This window comes from Erythrolamprus reginae, chromosome 2 (genome assembly GCF_031021105.1).
Source record: "Erythrolamprus reginae isolate rEryReg1 chromosome 2, rEryReg1.hap1, whole genome shotgun sequence".
Lineage (NCBI taxonomy): Eukaryota > Metazoa > Chordata > Lepidosauria > Squamata > Dipsadidae > Erythrolamprus > Erythrolamprus reginae.
The window spans coordinates 253,391,879-253,408,039 of record NC_091951.1 but is presented as its reverse complement, the minus strand read 5'-3'; the positions used below and the strand labels follow the sequence as shown (position 1 = coordinate 253,408,039).

General features: G+C 37.2%; 1 protein-coding gene across 2 annotated transcripts; it reads right to left on the bottom strand.

The window, feature by feature from the left end:
- Positions 1–6,463: 6,463 nt before the first annotated feature.
- On the bottom strand, positions 6,464–14,840 carry SMIM27 (small integral membrane protein 27). Of its 2 annotated transcripts, XM_070742456.1 has the most exons (4): positions 14,744–14,840; positions 10,944–11,568; positions 10,586–10,700; positions 6,464–10,041 (listed from the first exon to the last, which is right to left on the bottom strand). In XM_070742456.1, exons 1-2 carry the CDS (start codon positions 14,786–14,788, stop codon positions 11,458–11,460), a joined length of 156 nt encoding a protein of 51 aa, XP_070598557.1. In that variant the 5' UTR covers positions 14,789–14,840; the 3' UTR covers positions 6,464–10,041; positions 10,586–10,700; positions 10,944–11,457. The 2 variants fall into 2 exon arrangements, with proteins under 2 accessions (XP_070598557.1, XP_070598558.1); XM_070742457.1 differs by lacking the exon at positions 10,586–10,700.
- Between the last annotated feature and the right edge of the window lie 1,321 nt (positions 14,841–16,161).

Genomic DNA, 16,161 nt, shown 5'->3' with positions numbered 1-16,161 from the left:
TTCTTTGGCAGGTGAGAACTTGCTTTTTTAGCAACTTCAGCAAGCCCTCCACTTAAACACTGTGTCATTTAGCGACTATTCAGAGTTATACAATATCACGGACGGGGGAGGGGTGGGGAACGACTTATGATCATTTTTCACATTTACGAGCGTTGCAGCATCCCCACAGTCACAGGATCAAAATGCCAACAATTGGCAAATGACTTGCATTTATGACGGTTTAGTGTCTTGGCTTAGTGTCTTTTGTTCACTTTCTGACAAGCAAACTCTGGGGAAACCAGATTCACTTAACAAGCATTGTAACTAAATAATTTTCATGACTCACTTAACAACTGTGACAAGAAAGGTTGAAAAATGGGGTAAAATGCTTAGCAACAAGACGCTTTGGGGTTCAACTATTGTTGTAAATTGTGGACTGCCTGTATTTTAGCCTCTCTTAAAAAAATTCCAGAAGTCCATATATATATGGAAAGATATACTGTACATATGTATTCTGAAAGTTCATGAATACACTTGCAAGTTTTCAGAAACACACAAATGTAACTGGGAAAGCCTCTCTTTCTGCCTCTCCCTTTTGATTCTGGACAACTGCCTACAGTTTTCCTATTGTAGAGGTGGTTTGCCATGGCTTCCTTTGTAGGGCTGCTAGAAAAGTGAATGACCTAAAATCACCCAGCTGGCTACATATCTAAGGCAGGACTACAACTCATACTCTTCTGGTTTCCAGACTGGTGCCTTAACCACAAGACCAGACTGGCTCCAGTTCTGCCTTACTGGGATTGAAATTAGACCGTTATGTATTGTAAATTATAATTATATAATTTATAATATAGCAAATTAAATGCAAAAAACAAACTATTTATTTATTTATTCGACTTCTATGCTGCCCAATCCTGAAGGACTCAGGGCGGCTTACAACAATAATAAAAATACTGTACAATATAAATAGATACAAAGCGATAAAAAGAAAAACATTATCTAAAAGTAAAACATTATCTAAAACTAAAACCCCATAAAAAGTTATTTAAAAAGGCAGTCACAGCCATACACATTCACACCATTCATAGAGTTGGCCATCAAGAATGTAAATTTATGGCCCCCTGGCCTGCCAGCAAAGCCAGGTCTTTGAGGCCTTACGAAAGGCCAGCAGGGTGGGAGCAGTACGGACATCAGGCGGAAGTTGGTTCCATAGAGCCGGGGCATCCACATAAAACTTATTTTTGCACAATAATCATTGTTGGGATGATTTGGAGGTGATGGTATTGGACTAGGATGGGGAGAGTAAAATTCTAATTTATTTTCAGCTATGGATTTTCAGAGTATATCTTAAGGCCAGCCATACTCTTAACCTAACTGGGATAAAATAGAGACCCTCGTGGAAATTTGAACTCCTGTAGAAAAGGCAGAATGAACATTTAATAAATAGTAGCACTACAGTATATAAGCACAATCTTAGTAAGACACCCATCTCACATGACCCTCTTCAGCCCCAGGATTCTTGTAGGTAAGCTGTAGATTTGAGTTTGGTGATGGGGATAAAACAAGTATAAACAGGCTTGTCATATGAAATGTAAATCCATATTAAGAATATTTTGTTCTTTTCTTTCAGATTCTTGCTACTGTATTGCTTTCATGGGGCTATGTCATTTACGCAACTCGAATAGCAGTCAAATGGTACTTAAAGGAGATGTATCCCACAGAAGCCCAGAATATTTAAGACACCTCCAGAGTGGAATACAAAGAAATACAAGCACATTCTATAATATCTGCAAAAATCTGCATTACAAATACAAAATCTGTTAAGATGCAGCAGCAACACGAACCTTCAGAAATACAAATTTAGCTTTGTGATACTTAACACTAATAGCACATAATTGGGAAATATCAGGAAAATATCCTTGAATACCTTATTTATTAATAGAGAAATATATGATTCAGATTGGAGCACAGTATTGAAGGCAGTCTACAAACCCAGATTACAAAATGCAGCAGTCCTCTGAATGAATAGATAATCAATATTCCAGAGCTGATATGGAAAGCAAGCCTGATGAAAGATATAGATTAAGAAACTGATAAGCCAGTCTAGGAACAGATCAAGAACTTCCAGGCATCCTGATAGAGGACATCCTGCAAAAAGCTATATGGGAAAAGGAAATATAAAATGCAATTACTAGGAGAGGATCCACAGAGGTACAAAAGAATCCTCTTCCACAAGAGAAAGCAATTCATTTATTTATTTATTTATTAAATTTGTATGCTCTAAACACACCCTTACCAAAGCATTAGGCCATTTGTGGAAAAGCTTCTAGCAATACAAACAGGCAAGCACAAGTGGAGACTCAAGAAGGAAAGAATAAAAAAACAAGAAACCCAAGTGTTGAAATTATGAAGTTTGAGAAGTCACGGAAAACAAGGTGTGACAAAAAGAAACAAAAGAGAATGAAGTCTAAAAATCCTACCAATTCCTTTCCATCGTCTTTTGTTAAGAAAAGGACTTGGTTTTTATACCGTGTTTCCCCCAAAATAAGACTTTTTGCTCCAAAAGATGCACTAGAGCTTCTTTGGGGGGAAACAATATTGGGGTGATCACCCCTGCTGAGCGCCCCACTCCCAACGCACACACAAGAGGTGGTGAGCATGCTTGCTGACCCTTTGGTGCACTTGGGCTGTACAGTCTAGGCAGCACAGGTGAATTGATTACCTGTCCAAGTAGCAGGGTGTGGAGGAAACAGGCAATCCTGATGTGCTGCATGGGCTGCCGGCAAGCTGAATGATGCAAATATGAGCATCCAGAGGCCGCTTGCCCACTTCGCCCCACTGTCTCAGCTTGCCTGCAGGCCGTGCAGCACGTAAGGATTGCCTGCCTCCCCGGAACCCCTGCCTTCATCTGCCAGTCCTAGCCACCCACCCACTCTGGCCTACCAACTCTCAGCTTTCCTGCTGCCCACATGGTAGGTCTGGATTGTCTGCCTCCCCCCCCCCCCACCTCTGCCTGCTGCTTGTGAAAGTAATTGAGTCACCTCCACTGTGTGTGCTGCTGGACACTTGTCCCCTGCACACTCGCCATCTCGAGTGCTGACCACAGATACCAACACACCTTTACTCAGGCTTATTTTTGAGTGGTAGAGCTTTTATTAGGAACACACTAAAAATCAGTCTTGGCCTTATTTTCTGGTTAGATCTGGTCACATGGCCAATCAAGATCCAGGGATTTTGCAGCTAGTGTGGTTGTTGCCTATTGCTGCTTTGTGGAGGATTGTTGGTGCTGATGACCAGAATGCTATAGTTGCTTTTATAAGTATTTTAAAATATTCCTTTTCTATGTCTTGACACTGGATTACAATTAAAAACCAGAATTCATGAACACCAGCTGTTAGTCAGCGGGTATGACCAGAAGTCCATGATCTCAAGCCATGTCAACAATGAACAAAGTCCCATTTCAACAGGCAGAAACATTAGCCATGCTAAAACGCACCATATACAGGAATTTATCAAAATCTAGTACTCTACAAATGGTTTTATCAACAAACACATTGATTTATAACCAGCATAAGAACCTATAAGAAATAGGATTGTTCAGAATCGACAATGGAACTGGCTACCCCTTAAACAGCTGAATTTCGCGCCAAGTCAATGATCTGACCTGACTTGACCACAAGACCTATCTAAACAAAAGAGAAGTGGAACAAGACACTTCACCCAAAGTCCTGCTGAAGATGTTACCTAGTTTGGTAATAAAATATTCAGGAGCTAAAGGGTAAGCTCAGAGAATGAACTTACCCCCCCTCCCAAAACCCAGAATTTTTGTTTAACTGTTCTGTTCAGGTCTGTGAGGCCCGAAATCAAAGTTTGAAACCCTGTAAAAAAAATTCCCTGCATATCTGAAACTTGAAATTTTATTACTTTGCATCATTTCAGGGGTTCTCTCTATGAGAATTTTTTTGGGAGGTGGGAGGCTTCTTGCTGAAAAAAATAGGCCTAAAGTTTTGTTCCTGGGTCACCCTGACCCAGCCCAAAAATTCTTCATTTGAGGTGCTTATGTTTGGTCAATTTGAAAACCTTTTTCACTTAGAAAGTAGTCTGAAAATTTCTGCACACAATGATATGAAAATTGAATTGAAAAAATTAATGCTTATTGGTTTATTTTGATCATAAAAGGCAGCCCTCCCTTTTTTGAACTTTTTTTCAATTTATAGATAGTTTAGCCTGCAAAATGCGTTCAATTTTACTACAGTTGGTGTGGGATTGGTAGTTTGAACATTTCTGAACATAAGAAAAATATAAACGAACTGAAAAAAATGATGCTTATTGGTTTTTTAAAATCAGAAATAAGCCCCCCCCCCCCGCTGCTTGCAACCATTTTCACTTTAAATTTTTTTTAGGCTCCAAATCCGAAATATTTTTAATATCTTAGTCATTGATTTACTCAATTTAACATTGCTGATCATCATAAAAATATTTTTGGGGGGTGGGGGCTAACTTTTTTCTGGGCAAAGATTTACCTAAAATTGTACTGTTCCCAGGTCTATTTGACCCGAAACAAAAAAAATCTTTTAGGTACTTAACTTTGGTCTTTTTGAAAACGTTTTTCACTGAGAAACTAGTTTGAACATTTCTGAATGTAATGATATGAAAATTGAACGGAAAAAATTGATGCTTATATTTTTATTTTGATCAAAAAGCCCCCCCTCCATTTTTTCAGCATTTTGTGTCAGTTTATATTTTGTTAGGCTACAAATCTCTAAGGAATTTCCCCCCAAAACTTTTGATATACTAAATTGAACATTCCTGATCATAAGAAAACTAGAAATTAACTGAAAAAAATTATGCTTATTTGTTTATTTTGCTCACAAATGGGCTACCCCCTCGGCCTTGCCGTGTGCTATTATTTTCACTTTTTATATAGATTTGGCTAGAAATATTTTGAATATCCTTTTGAAAAGCAAGCACATGATAGCCAGACAACTGATTTTATGAAAGAAATTCATTTTACTAAAAACAAGTATGTAATTTTGAAATTAACAGCATAATTTTTATATAAATTGAAATAATTGAACACAGCAGGGGGAACGACTTTTATGTGCAAAATAAACAAATAAGCATCATTCAGTTCAATTTTCATATCATTATATTCAGAAATGTTCAAGCTACCAATCCCACACCAACTTTAGTAAAATAGAACGCATTTTGCAGGCAAAACTATAAATTGGAAAAAAACTATCACAAAAATGGAGGGGGGGCAATTTATCAGCAAAATAAACCAATAAGCATTAATTTTTCATTTCAATTTTCATTTCATTGTGTGCAGAAATGTTCAAACTTGTTTCCAAATGAAAAAAGCTTTCAAAAAGACCAAATATAAGTACCTAAAATGAACAATTTGCAGTCTGGATCAAATAGACCCAGGAACAGAACTTTAGGATATGTTTTTGAGCAGAACACATTTTATTTTATATTTGGTTTGAATTAAATTTGTTAATGGAATTATGGTTCTAAATTTTTTATTGTTTGATTTGGCCTCAGCTCTGCAGTAAAATATAAAATTTTAAATTAAAATAAAATCAACAAAGCACTTAACATCAACCGTGTACAGGTGTTTCTGCAGTGACCTTTGAAAACAAAGAATCTTAGCATGATGAGCTTTACAAACATGTTTGCCTGTTAATTTCCATATTTCTTTTGCCAATACCTCTATTTCCCATTCTAATACTGCCATTTGACCATATCGGTAATATATTTAGTAAGCACCTGCTACTGTTAAGAAGCAGTGTTGTCCACTCAATTCTGATATTTACAAATAAGAAACTGATACAGGTATTTTCCAGAAGCCTAATAAAAAAATACTTCCTCCTATTTGTAAAAGTGGCTATGTTCTGATAGGCTGCAGAGAATTTTGCTGAGAACACATTAAGGTATAAGGAACTGAAAACATACCAAGATGAGAAAAGTCTATCTGATATATTCTAAAAATGTCCAAATTATTACTTTCTTCATGATCATTATTCTGTTTACATTTGCAGCCTACTATATATCCACTAAATTGTCTGCTATTCTCTAACTATTTTACTATTTGTATAAAAAAAATCCCAAGACTGTAGATTAAGATAAACCTAGGCATATTCTTTTTCTTTTAATTTTTGCCTTCAAATAATTTTGACTGCTGGTTTGTTTTGGCAAGGTTGTTCAGAAGTGGTTTGGCTTGCCTTCCTAAGGCTTAGAGAGAGATACTAGCTCAGTCACCCAGTTGACTTTGTGCTAAAACAGGACTAAAAATTGCTGAGTATCTTTAATTACTTTCTCAGTTAGGAGCATCTACCAAATTAGAAAAGAAACAAAAAAAATTCCTTTGAAAATAATGGGTATGTTGCTTCGTTGCTTAGATGGCTTTAGAATGTTTTCTGTAGTAGCCATTTCTGAACTCTGAATATTAAAACTCGTCACAAATGCAAGTTTGAAGGAGACATTTACTCTTATGACTTTTAATTTTTATTTTTACAGCAATAGTTATTGGGGCTAACATAGTTTGCCCTACACCAATTTGTCATATACCGAAGATTTCTAAGTTAAGAAAAATACCTCTTGCATAATTTATGCATAAATACCAACTTTTCCTCCGAAAAAAAAGCCATTTAAAATATTTGCATATAATAACTTTTTTTTTCATTTATCAGGAAGACAGGCTGGAGGAAAAAGAAGCAACACCATCACCAGAAACTACTGGAGGAGAAATACTAATCTCTGAGGACTGAGAGATTCCAGGACCTCATAAGCAAAAACTTGTTTTCCGTATAAATGAACATATAATTTAGCAGTTTTAATGATTGGGCTAATGTGGGTTATCGGAGAGGCATTGTTAGCTGGAATAATCTCTAATGCAGCCACTAATCATAATTGGATACTCATTCCAATACTAAAAACACTTTATTTTGGTGGATAGGTATTTAAAAACAAACAACTTAGAAACAACATTGATTAAAAAAGAAATAAAACAAAATGGAATATGTAGCCAAAGAAATTACTTTCTTCATTCAGGTAAACCGCTTTGAACCCTGAAGCTACTGAGACTAAAGCTTTAGTGAGACCATCATAATCTCCATAACTAATAAATAGGTTTAGTGGTTACTGTTATTATTACTAGCATTATTATTGGAAAACATTTAACTAAATCTAGTAAGGTTGCCCTGTTTACTCTTTGATGAAAGTGCATCAGCTAAAAGTTGATTGAGATAACTTTAAGGTCTGAGGTAAGGTCTGAGTATTGTACCAGAGAGGTAGTGAGGAAACCTCATCTACAAAGCCTAAAGCCTCTGAATCGTTACTAAAGCCCCAGCCCCAGCCAGCTAGCCTTGCAGACAGGCAAGTTCAAACAGACTCAACAAGTCAAGAAGAAAAACCGCCAAGAAGCCTAAGCATTTAAATTATTTATGAAGGAAAGATCCCTAATACAAGGTGTGATACAAAGAAACAAATCTGCATCATAGATCTGCATCCTCATCCTCCTCTGTTGGGTCCATAGATGGAAGTGCCAGTAATAGGGGTTATAGAGACATACCATAATTTTCTCTAGGAATCCTGCCTGCCTTCAGAGCAGCTTCCACGGTTTAAAAGTGAGCTTACAGTCCTGTTTGGAATTCATGGTTCTCCCATTAATATTGTACAACATATAATGCACAATTTAATCAGGTTTGATCTAGAAAGCCAGGCATGTGCTAATGAACTACACCTTTTCTTATCCCAAAGTTAGGAATGCTTCTTATACAAATTTATCAACTGCTAGATGTCCTTTTGAAATAGAAGCATATGATGAGCACACAAATGATGATTGTCCAGCTCCAACTGGTAAAGAAGGAAGCAACTCTGAGTCTTCTATTACTGCTATATCTCCTGATGAAACTGAAACCCAAGTACCTGAATGCAGTGCTTTCAGAAGTGACACAGGCCAGACACCTTGGGATGATGAAACACCAGGCCCATCCTATTCTAAATGAGAGCAAATTCATGCTTCTGCAGATACTGACATGCTTCTGGAAGATGAAGACCCTTCTGCAAATATAATTGGGTTGCAGATGTCACAACCAGCAAATGTAGAAGTCAATGATGCCAGTTGTGATTCATTTGACAACACTCTTGTTGACTATGTAGAACCATTACGAGGTAAATACTCCCTTGAGGACAGCTATGCATCTGGATCTTGATGACTAGCAACTCTGTGGCAGGGGGCTGGATCGCATCAAAGAAAAGGGGGATGGATCGCATCAAAGAGGATATGAAATACATGGGTGTCACCCCTGAAGATTCCAAGACCCTGCCATAACATGGGAATAGCAATAGAAGAAAGAGCAACCTATCCAACTGTGCAGCTTTAGCCCCACAGACGTTACTAGATCTGCATCACCATCTTCTGCAGGTTCCTGAGATGGTGCTGCAAATCATAAGAATAATGAATTACTTTTCTTGGTGAGAAAAGCGCAGATCCAAAAGGAAAAGATTAAAGTAAGAGAAGCCTCTTAAATTACTATATATTCTTTGTTAAATATTCTTGGAAATCTTATTTTTCCACTTTGTTACAAGTTTTTGCTTTGTAGTCTAATCATTATTTAGAAGTCCTTATCATAGTTGTCTTTCTTTATGGAACTGCATTTGGATGTTAGTGTCAAACCTAAGTATTTTACTCTTTTTGCTATATCAATATTAAACAATATTAAACAAATTCTCCAGTTCACTCATTTGTTTACTAGACATATTTTAGTTAAAATCTTGGTTTTTACCCTGTTGATTTTAAGGCCGGCAACCTTTCCAAATTTTCCGACTTTCTCTAATAAGTACAATACTCATAAATCTATGCAATATATTATCTTACTTACAATTCCGATATTTCAATATTCTTAATCAAAAATCCTCAAGATCAAAATCAAATCAGTACCATATTTGAAAATAGTAATTAATGATATAATAATTTGTGCGAGATAAGTGACTGTCTAACTAGTTATCCTAATCTTTATGTTTATATTTATATTAATAACAATAGATAGGAAGGATTGGTTTCACAAAAGCAAGAAGTATTAGTGTTATATTCAAACAATATTCCATCAATTACTATAAAACTATAATTACTATAACAATTACTATAATGCCATAAATCAAGTTTTAACAGACCTAACAGACCTAATATTTGCTTATTTCATTCAATTCTATAAATCAATGTAATCCGATATGTTTAAACAATACCCAAAGCGTGGTGATGGTAAATAAGCAGAATAGCAGTGAAGGATAGGAGTAAATCAGGAGTAATATAAAATTAATTCATAATACTTAATTAATCCATTACATTCTGTGTTATAGTTATTATTGATGTCAGTATTTCAACTGGCAGTAACCCCTGAGCTGTTGTTGCTTGCCATGTCAATAAGTATCCGAAAGTGTCTTTACAGTTGTTACAGTTATTATTCACAAGGTTTTGCCACTTCTTGTAGATCTTAATTTGTATTGTCAGAGAAAAAGGAACAAAACATTGGTATACTATGATCTCTGAGCTACTTAATTTATTCCTAAAAAGTTATTCAACCGAAGCCTTCCAGTTTATAATTAAATGAGCATGTTGATTTACTTGTCTCTCTTCTTTACGTGCGCCCTTCTATTTGCTGAATCACTCTCCCAGCCGTCTTTGTTCACATTCGCTTTCACTTATCACCCGCACATTCAAAAGTCTTTCTTACTGTGTGCTGCCGTTTTTCCAGTCCAAATTCAATCCAATTCAGCACAATTCAGAAATTTAAAGTCTAATCTGCCGTAAGTCTCATAGCAATAGCAAGCCCAAATCAGTTGTTTAATCTGTGTATTCAAAGTAAAAGAGTCGCTAATTCACCGATCTGATCGCTAATCCACCGATCCGATCGCTAATCTACCGAGATATTGTCACAGTAAGTAGAAAGAGCATACATCACTTCCTAAATATACAGGTAGTTGTCATTTGGCATCATTTGTTCAGTTACGTTAGCAATGAAAAAGTGACCAATCCTCTTCTTTACAACGTTCACAGGCCTGTAAAACAAAGGAAAGCCAAAGTAAGATCTTAAGCACAATCCCATTTCACTTAGCAACCCTCCTCATTTAACAACTGAGTTGTCTGTCCTGATTGGTATTGATAAATGAGGACAGGAGTTTTAGAATTATCCGTCACCAGCATAAAATGGTCAAAATTTCTGGAAGATAAGTCTAAACAAGCACCAAGTGCATTAATATATAGAAACTGAATAATAATGGAGCCAGAATGCATCCTTACTAGCTCCTAAAAATTGGAATTTTTTAAAAGCAGGTGCTTTGGCTTCTGCAGTGAACCCCAAAATATGTGTTCACATCATTTTGACATCGAGATATAGATGTATAGATCATAAGTTATGCCCACATTTTTTTAAAAATCAGGTTAAATGTGGATCAAGGATCAACTAATGCCAGTTATAACCCAGATTAGTTTTGGAGTTTGCCTGCCCAGTAAAAGCTGAATGTAAAACAATGCCCTGGCCAAAAGTCAAATTGTTGCCTTGCCATGCAGGTATTTTACATACAACTGATTGATTATACTCACAGATTAATTGGTTGGTAGTTTGGGAACCACTTTTTGGTGTTTTGTAGTTATTGACACTTCCGTTGAATCTATTTGTACTCCTGATTTTAATAGCTGACCTTGGATTTTATAGAAGCTGCAGATGAAATTAAACAAGTAAATTCAAAATATTACAGAGTGGCTATTAAGAACTCAATTGGTACACTAAAACAATTATTTTAATTAATACAATAAATAAATGAAGCAAAAATAGACTAGTTACACTTTAATTTGTACAAATTATTAAATAAAAATAAATATTCCTTTAAAAATGTGCCTAATTAGGTAACTTTGGATTTCAACTATATATTGAAGAGTGGATATATTTAATGAAACATACCAAAATGATGAGGATTTTTCTTCAGAACAGCATCAAATAACTTGAACATCTGTTTAACTTCAAATTCTCACTGGATACTACATTTTTGCCAATCCTTCCATAGATGTCAAGGCATTTATTTCTGTAACATTACCATTGTGTAAGAGTGTAACTTTTAACTTGAAAACCAAACCAAACATTCTTGCACAAAGTATCTAGGTATTTTTTCTATAACTTGCTGTAATACTTCTAGCCTTACTCATCTAAAATATATTGAAATAAGCAGTAAAGTGGAAAAATGTAAAATTCTCTTTTTTAAAAAACAATATTCAAATATATTTTCTCAGTTATATGTTAATAGTGCTGAGTATCAGATGTTCAAAGCTGTTTTGTTATCTTTATCTGTATTTTTGAAACTTCAATAATACTCCTGCAGCTCAATCACTCCATTTGGGAATCCATGTTTTTGCAGATTATTATTTACGGAGTTATAGAATGTCTTTGTATTTCTGTGGTATTCCACTCTGAAGAGGTCTCAAATATTCTGGGCTTGTATGGGATACATCTCTTTTAAGTGCCATTTGGCTGCTATTCGGGTTGCGTAAATGACATAGCCCCATGAAAGCAATACAATAGCAAGAAGAATCTGTGAAAGAAAGGAACAAAATATCCTTAATATGGATTTACATTTGATATGACAAGCCTCTCTTTATATTTGTTTTATCCTCACCACCAAAATCAAATCTGCAGCTTATTTACAAGAATCCAGGGCCTGAAGAGGGTCATGTGAGATGGGTGTCTTATTAAGATTGTGCTTATGTACTGTAGGGCTACTATTTATTAAATGTTCATTCTGCCTTTTCCACAGGAGTTCAAATTTCCATGAGGGTCTCTATTTTATTCCCGTTACGTTGAGAGAATATGGCTGGCCTTAAGATATATAGTGGAATTCCATTACCGAGAATGAATCAGAAGTTAACTCTCCCCATCCTAGTCCAAACCACAGTGCATACTGTGCAAAAATAAGTTTTAAGTTAACTACTTTTCTTGAATAAATCATAGTTTGCTTTTTGCATTTAATTTGCTAAATTATAAAGCATAGTTTACAGTACATAATAATCTAATTTAAATCCCTGTAAGCCAGAATTGGTGACAGTTTGGTCTAGTGGTTAAGGCACCAGTCTAGAAATCAGCAGACTAGGAGTTCTAGTTCTGCTTTAGGCTTCGAGCACAGCTGGGTGATTTTAGGCCACTCATTTTTTTTCTCAGCCCCATGAAGGAAGCAATGGTAAAGTACCTGAAAAATATTGCCAGAAGAAGGGCAGAAACGCCAGACAGTTGTCAAGAATGAAAGACAGAAAAAAAGTCAAAATGTAATCACATCAAGGGCTAAAATAGGTAAAAGAGAAGAAGGATGAGTTACCCCTTAAAAATACACTAGCAAGTTTTATATTAAAAAGCTAGTAACTTTTTATAAACTAACCCAGAATGTATACAGTAACACAATGTATTTAGGATACCGTAATTCCTCCTGGAACACACTCAAGGCCAAACCACTGGAACACCCAGTCAGGTTAAAATGCAGTAAGATAAGAAAGATGCCCAGGGGCAAAACTATAGAGGACAAGATATGAGTTATGATTATGGAGAGAATTGTCATGCTGACCCTTTAGAAAAAAATAACATAGACAATGAGTTAACATAATAAAGGGGGTAAGTATAAAATGTATGGACTGTAAAATGTGCTTTTGCTTTCCTTGTGCTCAATCCAAGTTGGGAAGAGACCTGGAGGCCACCTTTGCAAATGCTTTTTCAATAAACCTTTGACTGTGAACCAAATTTGTCCCTGTATTTTGAGTATGAAATAATTGGCAAACTCATCTCACATAGATAAACATGATTTAACAAGAAAGCCAAAAAGTACATGCCTATTTCAGATGTTTGGGGTAAGATTAGAAGAAAACTCACAAGTCTTTTCATCTAACTTTTATTTTGTCTCTCTTGGGAATTTATTTTTTTTACAATTCAATTTGAAAGTTTGGACAGGCTTTTCAATGATTGCAACTGTTGGACAGCAGGGATTCAGAAAAAAAATGTGGATTAAATTTCAAATCCTCCAGAGATTTACCGATAAAGACAGACATAAAATGTGCCCACTCTAAAGAAAGAGTGTTGGTGCTGTTTTAAGCAGGAAGCCTACTGAATGATCTTGAGGCCGTAATTCTCTCAGCCCTAACAAGGAAAAACCTACCAGCTGTTTTTGAAAACGTTGCCATGTAAACCACAGCAACAGTTGCCAGGCATGCAATGGCTTGAAGAAACAACATTATTATAAAGGACTAAATCAAAGCCTGCCATCTGTTTAAATTTAACTAAATTTAACCTAGTCTTTGATTAAAGTTGGAGAGAAAGGAAGAAAGGCAAGAAGCTATCGCTTAAAGTGGGTTAATGATCGATTCTTCACAATCTCAGCTTCTGATTTATAACTTGACACATCTGTAAACTCTTGATACAGCTCCCCTATAGACATTCAGCTATTCAGATTTAAAAGGGGATGGGAAATGGCATGGTGGCACAGTGGTTAGAGTGCAGACTACTTCAGCTAGCTGTAGTTCAGCAGTTCAAATCTCACCACTGGCTCAAGACTGACTCAGCTTTCCAGCCTTATGAGGTGAGTAAAATGAGGACCCAGATTATTGAGGGCAATATGCTGATTCTGTAGACAGCTTAGAGAGGGCTGTAGAAGCACTATGAAGCGGTATATAAGTCTAAATGCTATTACTATCAATGCCAGTATTATAACTGGAAACTAGGTCAAATGCCAAGGGCAGGGGGCTGAGGTGGTCCAGCCATAGGAGTTAATGCTGTATCCAGACAATCTAGACACCACCATGGAAAGCCTTGGTATCCAGCTGATAAAAGCTTCAGATCCCTGAATTTGAGATAGAATATAAATCATCAAGAAATTCAGGCAAAGCAAAAAGCATTGACTAAGGGGGGGATGTCAAAGGCCTTATTACTGTACGTTGCCCAGAGTCTGCAAGGAGTTGGGCGTTGTTGTTAAGTTTAACAAATTAAATTTATAGAGTACAGAAATCAATGAATACAATACCTCAGAAAGCAAGGGATCAAACAAGGGAAGACATTGAGATTTGATTAATAGACATAGATTCTCAGTAGCATTTCCCACAAGTGGCAAATTTACATTTGCTGCCCCCCCCCAACTAAGTATGTTTCTGAAAAGTTGTAAGTGTATTCAAGGACTGCTTATAAACGCTAATAGTAAAGCCTAATAATAAAGCTAATAGTAATACTTGAGGCAACAGCCAGCACACGCTGGGTGAATCCCTTTAGAAAATATGTCTGCAGGGGTCTCCATCCTTGACAACTTTAAGCCTGGCGGATTTCAACTCCCAAAATTCCTCAGCCAGCTTTGCTGTGAGGAGGCAAAGCTTTGCTGGCTGGGGAATTCTGGGAGCTGAAGTCCGCCAGGCTTAAAGATGCCAAGGATGGAGACCCTTGTTCTAGAAGCTAAAAGAAAGAGAAGCTCGTAAATGCGGTGCTGGAGACCGAAGTTTGGCTTTAGCCAGCATGAGGGGACTGGCTTTTAACTGAATGGTGTTCCCCACCCCTGATATATGAGGCTTATCCCGCACCGCTCTTTCCTTTTTTGAGCAGCGGATGAGGGATTGACCCCGTCAATCGACCTCCCGGGATTTCTTTGGAGGGAGACGCCGCGTCCCGCTCCCTCAAACAACAAAAGAAATAGGCGAGTTTTGTGTGTCTGTGTGAGGAGGCAAAGAAAGCCGCACCCGCCTTACCAGGGTGTAGAGCCATTCCAGAGTTCGACAATTTACCGTTGGCATACTCGCTTTCTACCCGATCGCGCTTCGCCCCGCTCTCGTTTCGCCCCGCCCCGTCATCCCTCCGGAAGTGATGTTCGCGTAGCGGCAGGAAAGGGAAGGCGAGAGAGCCATTTTTGTTAAGGGGTCCAAAGCCTCCGCCTCTTTCTCCGCCTCTCCTCTTCCCCCCTCCCTTCGGGAAGGGAGATTCCCAGGGATCCCCAGACGTAGTTGAGATAGAAAATAGGATAGGAATAGAAATAGGAATTTGGATTGGACTAGATTGGCATAGAATAGAATAGAAAATGGAATGGAATAGAGATTGAATTGGAGTGGAGTGGAATAGAATAGAATACTGTAATAGCATACAAATCTAATAAATAAATAAATAAATAGGTTCTTTATTGGCCAAGTGTGATTGGACACAAAAGGAATTTGTCTTTAATGCATAGGCTCTCAATGTACTGTGGCACCTCTATTTAAGAACTTAATTCGTTCGATGACCAGGTTCTTAAGTAGAAAAGTTTAAGTAGAAGCAATTTTTCCCATGGGAATCAATGTAAAAGCAAATATTGTGTGCAAACCCATTAGGAAAGAAATAAAACTTTGGAATTTGGATGGGAGGAGGAGGAGAAAGAGGAGGACAGTCGCTGCTGAAGGAAGAAGGTGAGATGAGGGGAATAAAAAAAAAATCCAAAACTTTAAGGCTTAATAAAAAGAGGGACTCTGAGGCGGCAAGGTTGTAAATATGACACTGCCTCCTAAGGCAGAACTCTAATAACCTAAGATCAATTGGGGTGGAGGTGTTGAGCCTCCTCTAAATAAGCCCACTACAAACACACACACATCCAGTGAAGGGTTACCAAATTTTTTACTACCACACTGTGGGTGTGGCCTATGCAGGATGCCCTGCATTTTCTTTCAACATCTTTCAGTGCAAATTGGGTGCTCTGGGGTGGAGCTCCACTTTCGCAACCCCACTGCATCCCCCATCCCATCCGGCCAGCAGCCCACCCCTGCACACATCCCTCCCAACATCCAAAGACAAAAACAGAAGGAAAACAGAGCACCACAAACACTCAATTTCCGAGTTTCAGCAGAGAAACGTCTATGGAGATTCTGTCATCCAGGTCATGGCTGTCCCAAAGAACAATCCCTGAAGCTGAAGAAGCTTCTTGGACGAGAAGCAAAACATCTTCAAGGAAAAACCAGAAAGTGCAGTTGCCTCTTGAAAAAGCACCTTTAGGAGTCGGGACATCAGAGAAGAATCTTGTCTATGCATTTGGCAAGTATGATTGAAGCCCTCGTCTTTACTCTGCTCCCCATCTGGTTAGTTTATCATTCCCATCTTTGTTTCCTTTTGTTTGTCTTCTTTTATGTTGTTTCTTTCTTTTAGG